The sequence below is a fragment of the Salvelinus sp. IW2-2015 genome, linkage group LG11, assembly GCF_002910315.2.
Source record: "Salvelinus sp. IW2-2015 linkage group LG11, ASM291031v2, whole genome shotgun sequence".
Taxonomy (NCBI): Eukaryota; Metazoa; Chordata; class Actinopteri; order Salmoniformes; family Salmonidae; genus Salvelinus; species Salvelinus sp. IW2-2015.
Genome location: NC_036851.1, coordinates 40,617,778 through 40,629,394, shown reverse-complemented (window position 1 = coordinate 40,629,394; position 11,617 = coordinate 40,617,778). Strand labels below are relative to the sequence as shown.

The following is an 11,617-nucleotide window of genomic DNA, read 5'->3' as shown; positions in this document are numbered from 1 at the left end:
TTTGTTTGGGTTACCAGGCCTCTTTCTTCCACCAGTATGGATCATACAGCATGATCATTCCTTCACTCATCGATTCGCTCGGTTATACTTCTTTATTCCTCTTTTGTCGTTTCCACGCTGGCAGTTTCCCCCTTCCGATTTCCTACAACTTCTTGCGGGTTCCCGCCGAGTAGCCCTGGGTTACTGATGTTCTTTTCTTTTTTTATGTGTACCAGCTTTAATCGCCCTGGTAAGGATCGGTTTATTCCCTGTTCCCCGCCCATGTCAGCGTTGCACGCTTTATTCCACTTTCCACCACTGCCGTTTTGACCCTTTTCCCCCCACCTTTTTTACAGACATGTTTTTCCTATATATTACCCTAACTCTTCCTGCTTTTTTCAAGACAAGTCGGAATTTCAAATCGGGTCTTAAACCAAACCTGTAAACTAAGAAGCTCTTTTTTGGTAACCCTTTTCCGCCTGTTTTTTCCTTGGCCTTTCCGGTAAAAATGTTCAAAAGAAAGTTTAGCAGAATTTCATTAAATTCAAAAACAACTTTTTTTCAAACAACTTGCCCGTTTTTTGGACCCTTTCCCAAACATTTTTACAGAAACAATGGGTTTTTTTCTATTAAATCTCCTAACTTCCTTCTCCTTTTTCAAAAGCAAAAGTCGGATTCAAATCGGGTTTCTACCCCAATCTGTTAACTAGAGCCCTCTTTTTGTAAACCTTTCGCCTGTTTTTTTCTGGCTTCGGTACAAAAAAACATGTCCAGAAGTTGTACAAGGAATTCATTTAAAATTCCAAAAATTTTTCCACAAACACTGCCCGTTTTGGAACCCTTTTTCCAACATTTTTTACAAGAAACCATGTTTTTTTTTTCTATATTAGAATCCTAACCCTTGAACAGTCAACTCTTCTGCTTGCGTTTTCAGGCGACAAAAGTTCCTGGAATTTTTATCTCCAGAAGAGAGCTGAGAGTGGTCTAACATAACCAGAGTCTTAGTAAAGAAATGCAGTTTAATTTTCTTTGTAAACCCTTCCGCTGTCGCTTTCCCCTTTTTATTGTCGTTCAGTGTCTTTCTTCTGTATTGATCCTTGTTCGGTAATGCAGGAGAGATCTTAAAGAGAAGTTGCAGATCAGTGTCATACATTTTACATACACTATGTCTGCGAAAACCTCCTTCGGTCCCGTTTTTATATCTTGTCTTGACACCCTTATCCCACACTCGTACGCATTCAGAGAGGCGGGACGAAGTGCGAAAGGGTATCAGTCGTTTTTTTATCACTATAATCAACTCACGTTTCCTACACGGCTGCAATTCTTTCTTGTATATCCTCACTCGTGTTCATCAGGCATGCCAGATGTCCCTGGCAGTTAATCGGGGTCTAAATCTGGTATTCATCGACGGCTATGCTATATTTTTGTTAAACCTTCCCTGGTTTTTCGTGGCTTCGTAAAAAATGTCAGGCTCAGGCTGTCTTTCAGGCATTAGTTACTGATGTTACTGAGAGACATGCTGAACATTTTTGTTTCGTTTACCTTGACGATATTCTGATTTTTCAACCGTCACTTCGAGATTCATGTTCAGCCGTTCGCACGTGTAACTCCAGCGCCTTTTAGAGAATTGTCTCTACGTGAAGGATGAGAGTGCGCCTTTCATGTCTGCCTCTGTCAACATTTCTGTGTTCTGTTATTCGCTGAAAGGCATTCAGATGATCCCGCAAAGGTCCAGGCTGTCAGCGATTGGCCCCGTTCCTAAGTCAACGTGTCGAGTGCAGCGCTTTCCTCGTTTTCGCTAATTTCTATATCGGCGTTTCATTCGTAATTTCGGTCAAGTGGCTGCCCACTCTCGCAGCTCTGACTTCTGTCAAGACTTGCTTTATTAAGTGGTCCGGTTCCGCCAGGGAGCTTTTGATCTCGCTCAAAAAGCGTTTTACATCGCCCCTATCCTTGATATACTCTGACGTATAACACAACTCATTGTCGAGGTTGACGCTATCAGGGTGGGCGTGGGGCATTCCTGTCTCAGCGTTCATTCTGACAGATAAGGTCTCCTGGCGCTTACTTTTCTATCGCCTGTGCATCCCGCGAACGCACTATGATGTGGGTCACCCGCGAACTGCTCGCATCCGCTTAGCCATAGGCGAATGGCGACAGTGGTTTGTGGGGCCGACGTCCCTTTTGTCGTTTGGCTGACGCTAAGAACCTTGAGTACATCCGTTTCTGCAACGACTTAATGACCGTCAAGCTCGTTGGCGTTGTTTTTCCGCTCGTTTCGAGTTGTGTTTCCTATCGTCCGGGAAATAAAGAACACCAAGCCTGATGCCTTATCCGCGTCTCTTTAGTTCTTCTGTGGCTTCTTACCGACCCCCGAGGGGATTCTCCCTGAAGGGCGTGTTGTCGGGTTGACTGTCTGGGGAATTGAGAGAACAGTAAAGCAAGCACTCCACTCACACTGCGTGCCGCGCGCTTGTCCTAGTAACCTCTGTTCGTTCCTGTCTCTACTCGTCTGGCTGTTCTTCAGCTGGTCACTCTGCCAGTTAGCTGGCCACCCGGCGTTCGGGGTACGCTTGCTTCTATTCGCCAGCGGTTTCGGTGCCTAACTCAGGAGCGGGACACGCCCGTTTTCGTGGCTGCTTGTTCGGACTGCGCGCAGACTAAGTCAGGTAACTCTCTCCGCCGGTCGTCTCAGACCGCTTCCATTCTTCTCGACCATGGTCTCACATCGCCTTAGACTTATTGACCGTCTGCCTCGTCTGCGGGAAGACTGTGATTCTTACGGTTATCGATATGTTCTCTAAGGCGGCACATTCATTCCCCCGCTAAGCTTCCTTCCGCTAAGGAGAACGGCACAAATCATCATTGAGATGTGTTCAGAATTCATGGCCTCCCGTTAGAACGCCGTTTCAGACAGAGGTCCGCAATTCACGTCACAGTTTTGGAGGGAGTTCTGTCGTTTTGATTGGTGCTTCCGTCAGTCTCTCTTCCGGGTTTCATCCCAGTCTAACGGTCAAGCAGAAAGGGGCCAATCAGTCGGATTGGTCGCATAATTACGCAGCCTTTCGTTTCGAAACTGGTCTTGGGCAGAACAGCTCCTGGCTGAGTACGCTCACAACTCGCTTTCCTTCGTTCTGCTACCGGGCTACTCTCGTTTCAGAGTAGTCTTGGGTACCAGCCTCTCTGTTCTCGTCCCCAGCTCGCCGAGTCCAGCGTCCCTCCGCTAGGCTTTTGTCCAAGTTGTGAGCGCACACCTGGAGGAGGGTCAGGTCTGATTGCCGTTCAAGGCGCAGATAAAACTGTGAGAGCCGCCAATAAACGTGGATTAAGAGTCCTAGTATTGTCGCGGTCAGAGGTGTGGCTTTCCACTCGTAACCTTCCCCTTACGACAGCTTCTCGCAAGTTGACTTCCCGGTTCATTGGTCCGTTCGTGTCTCTCAGGTCGTCAATCTGTCGCTGTGCGACTGCTTCTTCCGGACATCTTCGTCGCGTCCACCCTTGTCTTCCATGTTCTTGTGTCAAGCCCTTTTCTTCGCGCCCCGTTCGTCTTCCTCCCCCACCCGTCCTTGTCGAGGGCGCTCCTATTTCACAAGGTACGGAAGATCATGGACATGCTTCTCGGGGACGTGGTACCAAGTACTTTAGTGGATTGGGAGGGTTACGGTCCTGAAGGAGAGGAGTTGGGTTCCATCTCGGGACGTGCTGGACCGTTCGTTGATTGATGATTTCCTTCGTTGCCCAGGGTTCCTCCTCGAGTGCGCCAGGAGGCGCTCGTGAAGTGGGGGGGTCGTCATGTTTTGCTTTTGATCATCATGTCTTGTCCTGTGCTTCCTCTGCTGGTCTTATTAGGTTCTTTCCCTCTTTCTCTCTCTCTCTCTCCTCCTCCCTCTCCTCCTCTCCCGCTCTCTCTCTCTATCGTTCCGTTCCTGCTCCCAGCTGTTTCTCATTTCCTAACGACCTCATTTACTCTTTCACACCTGTCCCCTATTTTGCCCTCTGATTAGAGTCCCTATTTCTCCCTCTGTTTTCCGCTTCTGTCCTTGTCGGATTCTTGTTTGATGTTTGCTGTCCTGTGTCCTTGTTCCGCCCTGTCGTGTTTTTGCCTTTTCAGATGCTGCGTGTGAGCAGGTGTCTATGTCAGCTACGGCCTGTGCTTCCTGAAGCGACCTGCAGTCTGTGGTCGCGTCTCCAGTCGTTCCTCTCTACTGACGAGAGGATTTAGTTTCCTGTTTTGGATTTACCTTTGATATATCCAGAAGATCATTGTTTGTTTGATACTGGAATAAAGACTCTGTTGCTATTACGTCGCTTTTGGCCCTCATTCATCAGCATAACAGGAGGAGGCCGTAGGAGGGCAACAACCGCAGCCAGGACCGTACCTCCGCCTTTGAGCAGGAGGAGCACTGCAGAGCCCTGCAAAATGAACCTCCAGCAGGCCACAAATGTGCATGTGTCAGCATATGGTTCACAAGGGCTCTGAGATCTCATCTCGTACCTAATGGCAGTCAGGCTACCTCTGGCGAGCACATGGAGGGGCTTGTGCGGCCCACAAAGAAATGCACCCCACACCATGACTGACCACGCCAAACCGGTCATGCTGGAGGATGTGCAGGCAGCAGAACGTTCTCCACGCGTCTCCAGACTCTGTCACGTCTGTCACATGTGCTCATGTGTTTAGTGTGAACCTGCTTTCATCTGTGAAAGAGCACAGGGCGAGTGGCGAATTTGCAATCTTGGTGTTCTCTGGCAAATGCCAAACGTCCTCACGTTGTTGGGCTGTAAGCACAACCCCACCTGTGGACGTCGGGCCCTCATACCACCCTCATGGAGTCTGTTTCTGACCGTTTGAGCAAACACATGCACATTTTGTGGCCTGCTGGAGGTCATTTTGCAGGGCCTGGCAGTGCTCCTCCTGCCATAGGCGGAGGTTAGCGGCCTGCTGCTGGGTTGTTGCCCCCTACGGCCTCCTCCACGGCCTCCTCCACTGCAGAATCACTCCTTTATTGGGGGTGTCTTGCTAATTGCCTATAATTTCCACCTTTTGTCTATTCCATTTGCACAACAGCATGTGAAATTTATTGTCAATCAGTGTTGCTTTCTAAGTGGACAGTTTGATTTCACAGAAGTGTGATTGACCTGGAGTTACATTGTGTTGTTTAAGTGTTCCCTTTATTTCTTTGAGCAGTGTATATCACATATTGGACTCAGAGTACCAGGGAATCTCCCACCACCGCCTCAGCTCGGGCGCCACAAGAAACTCCAGACTGTCTGCATCTTAAAAGGCACCCAGTTCCCTGCATATGCACAACTTTTTTTACCAGAGCTCGAGTTAAAATTGTCCAGAGCCCTGGTATTTTCTTTTGACAGCCAAATGAATTTCCCCCTTCGGGGAAAATAAAGTTGATCTGAATCTGAATCAGAGCCATCGTCGATGGTGACCATATCGGGATRTGACAGACGATGGTTTAATCTATTTGAATTTGACTGGCGGTGCGCAGTAAATAACGAGTCTCGCAGCGTACAGCAGGGCAGCACACAATTGACCTTCCAAGTAATTTGCCTATTCCTATTTGCTAAATCCTATTTTAATAAATATCTCATATACAGAACGCAATAGAGGAATGTAGGCCAGACAGAGTGGAGAATTCTACCAAAGCAGCGCAAATGTCCAGTCAGAAAATATAGTTTCTATCTCTCTGTTGGATGCTATAGATTAAACCTATGCATTTTGTTTTTTAAATAACGGACACTCCATAACTATCTTGTGTCTAGCTGTTTATAAAAACGTATATTCTCATATATTCCCTTTTCTCTCCATTCGGTATTCTATGAAAATGACTTTGGGCTATACAGATGTAGGATCTTAATTTTAGCCTGTTTGCTATTGCAGAAAAATAATCCTGCAGCAATAGGAAATGTGAATTATGATGTAGCCATTTTTTGTAGGAGTTTATACATTTTCGTTAGGGCAAATCATGTCTGACATTTTTTAAGTGGAAATTACCAACTTTAGAAGCCTTTTTAAACCTTTAATACATTACAAGTTTGAAATATTCTGCATTGTGGGAAAATTCTCATCAACAAAAGAGTGATCAAAGCCTAAAAACGTAAGGTAGCAGGGGACTAATAATGAGAGAGAACCAACAATATCAAAATCTAATGACAAGTTTAAGCTTATTAAGAACGAAATGATCCATGCGGGCTGGGAAAATCCCTCCATGCGAGGTTGTAAACCAAATGGCCAATAACCTATCCTCCTACGTGTAACCTTTATTTAACTAGGCAAGTCAGTTAAGAACAAATCCTTATTTACAATGACGGCCTACACCGGCCAAACCTGGATGACTCTGGGCCAATTGTGCGCCGCCCTATGGGACTCCCAATCACGGCCKGKTGTGATACAGCCTGGATTCAAACCAGGGTATCTGAGTGATGCCTCTAGCACTGAGATGTAGTGTCTTAGAACGCTGTGCACTCATGGAGCCCCTATTAACTTCTTCTATTCCATTTTTGTCACTGACTCTATGCACCTCACAGGAAACTTTAACACACACTACCCACTGCTACACCACACCACAGCCACACACATCCACACTCACACACACACACACTTCTTTGGCCACAGCACACACTAACATCAACACATCTAAACACTTCAATACGATACACAACACAACACACACACACACACACACACACACACACACACACACACACACACACACACACTGCAGGGCCCAATGCAGGCCCATATGTGGGCTGGCCGGCTGATGTTGGGAGAGCCATGATGGCAAGGGGATGGCACAGGGTCAGGGTGGATGGCCTAGCTGTCAGAGAGGGCCAACCAGGCGAGTCCCCTGGATCCAATCTTCCTATCACGAGGCGCTAATGCCATGCAGATTAGATTCAGAGACAGACTCAGTGTAACTGGGTTACAGCTCCAGTCGCAACATATACAGTAGCACAGAGAGACATACAGACAGAGAGACACGCTGCAAATAGCATCGAAACAGACAAACTGTGAGGTGAGTTCTACGGATGTCTCCCTAACACAGGGAGAGGGGTTGGGGGAGAGGTCTCACTGTACCGTTAAAATCAGTAGCTTACTTTGAGCTCAGCAAGCTGACATCTTTTAAACTCAGAGAGGAGGAACATAGACTAAAGCTCTGTGGGAGAAACCAACGGTGAGCTCCTTACTGATATGTTTTGAAACAACGACTCAGGGAGGTGCAGCTGTGAGTATAAAGCATTCTGCCTGAGACTATCACTATCTAATCACACATAAATGGCATACTATTCCCTATATAGTGCACTACTTTTGGGCTCTGGCTGAAAGTAGTGCACTGCTATACAGGGAATAGGGTGCCATTTCAGACTCGGCCATAGACTAGCTTCTGTGGATGGATGAGATGTGTGTTTAGAACAGAGTCATATTCACTAGGAACCAAATGGAAGGAATTGTGGAGGGACCTACCTGAATTTGCCCAATAAGAAACGCTTGTTTTCACTTGCCGTTGCAAAATGTTTTGTGTGTAGTAATGAACACGACCCAGTAATGAACAGGACCCAGTGCAGTGTGCTGCAGAATCATGTTGCCCTGGTTTGGAGAGTGGGCCTCCCAGCTTGCCAGCATCGTTAGTAAAGCTTGGTTTACTGCAGCAGCAAGCAGCTCATTATAAATAGAAATCCATTTCCTCCTCAGGCAGTAAGACAAGGCTGGAGGACTGGAGTTCCACAACCACCAGGAGGCAGAAGGGGGTCCATAATAGGGCTAAATTTACACACACACACACACACACACACACACACACACACACACACCACACACACACACACACACACACACACACACACACACACACACACACACACACAAAGGGCATTTCCAAAAGCACGATTCGTCATGGTCCACCATGGTTGACCAACTTGACCTCCTGCTCTAATACACTGTAAAAAAATCTAGTTGTTTCAATTTCATATTATTAGGTAACTGGTTCTACAGACTTTTTTTTGTTTACTCGGTCAAAGTGTTACCTGAACTTGCCCTTTTTAGTTAGTTCCAACATGAGAAAACATAAGCAAAAATTGTTCAACTTTAACTTAAAGTGTTAACTTAATGTTATTTCGCAAATTGTCTCATATGTTTGTTCAACTCTATATTTTGGGCATCTTACCTAAAAAAATACCGTGGAATTAGTTACTTTTAACATAGAATGTTTTCAATGTAAATATTTTGATGTACATGATTACATTGTGAATGTTCATTTATACAGCAGTTATTATTCAACATCTCCTCACTTGGGAGTTGAACTTACAACCTCTTGGTTGACAGCATTCCAATTTTCCTGCTACGCCACCATGTGTGTCAATAACTGATTTCACCTGTATTGCTACACTTTTCACTTCAATGTAAATCTCAGCTTTGTTAAAAGTACACTCAAGAAAAACAATTTTATTGATCATAGTGATTCAGGAGTACCATTAAAACAGAGTAATATGACCCACCAACATTAGACAACTATACAAAAAAAACTACAATTGCTTAAATAAGTAAATCAAATCAATGATGTGAGAATAGTCAGATGAAATGATAATTGACACAGACATGGTGGTGTATGTAGCAGGAAGGTCAGAATGCTATGAACCAAGAGGTTGTGAGTTCAAGTCCCAGATTAGAAAGTGTTTTAGTAATATTTACTGTATAAATGTACATGCACAATGTATGTCAATGTGTATCAAATATATACGTTGAACACGTTGCTTGTTCCTGACAACTTCCTTGTCAAAAMGTTTGGAATGAGTGCTCTGAAATGATCACCCTGAAATGCTCTAACAGACACCTTATTGAAGAACAGTCACACACGCACACCTGTCTGAGAGAGAGTGTTGTCTCTTCTCTGCACACGCCTGTCTCCACCTGTCTGGGAAACAGCCAGGGAGACATGGGGTCTGTCTGCCCCATCCTTCCTGTTTTAAGGTCATTTGTGACTGCTCTCTGTAAGACTCAGTGCTCCCGGCAGGCAGCTCCTCCTGCTGAAGATAGCTGAGCAGAAAGCACCCTGGAACAATGACCTTTTCACTGTGTATATGATTCATACGTTTCAACCTTCATAGGGCAACATGCACATGGCGCATTCTGGCTGCTATCATGTTAGTGTGTGTGTCTGTATCACTGTTGTTGGACAATACTATTCACTTTAATTCACCTCACCCACCGGGGACAAAATGACACTGACTTGTGGAGACTAAATTGACCGCAGAGAAACTAGCAGAGAATGAAATGACGGTACATAAGGTGAACGAATATAGTCTCAAATGACTGCAGATATACCAATAGTCTGAAATGACCGCAGATATACCAATAGTCTGAAATGACCGCAGATATACCAATAGTCTGAAATGACCGGCAGATATAAACCAATAGTCTGAAATGACCGCGAGCTAATACAATAGTCTGAAATGACCGCAGAATACAATAGTCTGAAATGACCGCAGATAAACCAATAGTCTGAAATTACCGCAGATATACCAATAGTCTGAATGACCGCAGATATACCAATAGTCTGAAATGACCGCAGATAACAATAGTCTGAATGACCGCAGATATACCAATAGTCTGAAATGACTGCAGATAAACCAATAGTCTGAATGACCGCAGATATACCAATAGTCTGAAATGACCGCAGTCCAATAGTTGAATGACGCAGATTACCATAGTCTGAAATGACCGCAGATATACCAATAGTCTGAAAATGAACTGCAGATATACCAATAGTCTGAAATGACCGCAGATATACCATGTCTGAAATGACCGCAGATTACCAATAGTCTGAAATGACCGCAGATTATACCATAGTCTGAAATGACTGCAGATAACCATATTCTGAATGACCGCAGATATACCAATAGTTGATACTCAATACAATAGTCGAAATGCTGCAGATATACGCAATCATCTGAAATGACCGCAGATATACCAATAGTTTGATATGACTGCAGATATACCAATAGTCTGAAATGACTGCAGATATACCAATAGTCTGAAATGACCGCAGATATAACAATACTCTGAAATGACCGCAGATTAACCAATAGTCTGAAATGACCGCAGATATACCAGTAGTCTGAAATGACTGCAGATAAACCAATAGTCTGAAGTTACCGAAGATATACTAAATCAGGGCTGTTCAATGTCGGTCCTGGAGGGCCCAAACACTTCTGATTTCATCCTCTCCTTCTAATAAGGGACTGATTCAGACCTGGGACATCAGGTGAGTGCAACAAACTACCAGGTAGAAACAAAAACCAGAAGTGTTTCAGCCTTTCAGTACCGGAATTGAACAGCCCGTACTAGATGATCCAATGGAGACTGAAATGACCATAGGTGAAGTACAGATTAGGGGGACCACAGCACAGATGGTCCAGTACAGTAACATCGATCAGGCAGACTGCTAGAGCAGAAACACATCCTGTGATCCCACATTTTTGCCTTGTTGTTTATATGGGCATTCTGTTGATTACATGTACTGTTTACTGTCTGTTAGCCTTTTGTGGTATTTTGGTTTTCACATGGCGTGTGTCGTGTCAGAGGAGTATGTGACCGAGGTTGTGTGTGTATGTGTGTGTGTGTTTGTCCATGTGTCTGTGACAGTGGAGGTTGGCTGTGGCTGTAACTGTAGCTGGCGTGGCAGCAGTGTCTCTGGACTCCAGTGGAGATGATGGCAGAAGTGTGTGTTTAGTCACTTAACTAACTGCTCATTTGTGGCTCACGCTACGACACCCCCTTCTCGTTATCCCTAATGTGCGTGCACATGCGTGTGTGTGTTTATGTGTGGGTGGTAAAGCAGGGCATTGATAGACAATGCATGCCCATCCAGACTGTCTTGTCTAGAAGGACACACTGGGCCTATTTATCCCTATAGAATGTTAATGGGAATTCATGTATCTATATCATATATCATGTAAGTTAGGCTCCTGCAATGATTAGTTGAAGGAGTCAAATGATGAATTACTGAACACATGAATGAATGAATCAGGTAATCTAACTAGTATGACTAATCATGTTTTCTAGTTATGGTGAAAATCACTAACATCAAGCTCTCATGGAAATACCATCAACATGCTCAGGGGCCCAGATATATCAAGCATCTCAGAGTAAGTTTGCTAATTTATGATCAGATTTGCCTTTTAAGATCACAGTGAAAAAGGTTACACAGGCAGGGAAGACCTGATCCTCGATCAGCACTCATATTCTGAGACATTTGATACGTACGGCCCCAGATCTCTAGACGAGTATAAGACTGAGAGTGAGAATATGCTGAATGTGTTATTAGACAATCCAGAGAAGCAGCTACTATCTGATCTATGTCCTTATCAAAGACAGCATGTCAAAGTGCACCAGGCCATGGGAGCAGGAGGAGGTTTTTCCTCAGGTGATCTGGGGCTCATGCAATAATATGCGATGCAGCTCTGAGGCAAAAAGTGAACCTGTACTTATGCACACAGGACACACACGTGCACGCGCACACACACACATGCATGCACATCCCTTGTTCGAAACATCCCATTTCCCTTTGAGAGCAGTGTGTCCAGCCCATCCTCCATTTCTCTGTCCTTCAACCAGTAGGCCTCTCCACAG

At 45.0% G+C, this 11,617-nt stretch overlaps 1 protein-coding gene across 1 annotated transcript in view; it reads left to right on the top strand.

The window, feature by feature from the left end:
• Positions 1 to 5,258, top strand: part of LOC111970725 (voltage-dependent L-type calcium channel subunit alpha-1D-like) — a 16,295-nt gene extending 11,037 nt beyond the window's left edge. The window contains exons 4-6 of the mRNA XM_070445835.1: positions 3,179 to 3,280; positions 3,421 to 3,572; positions 5,165 to 5,258. Of these exons, the coding sequence (XP_070301936.1) occupies positions 3,179 to 3,280; positions 3,421 to 3,572; positions 5,165 to 5,258 (348 nt within the window). The remainder of the gene's footprint in view (positions 1 to 3,178; positions 3,281 to 3,420; positions 3,573 to 5,164) is intronic.
• Positions 5,259 to 11,617: the final 6,359 nt, after the last annotated feature.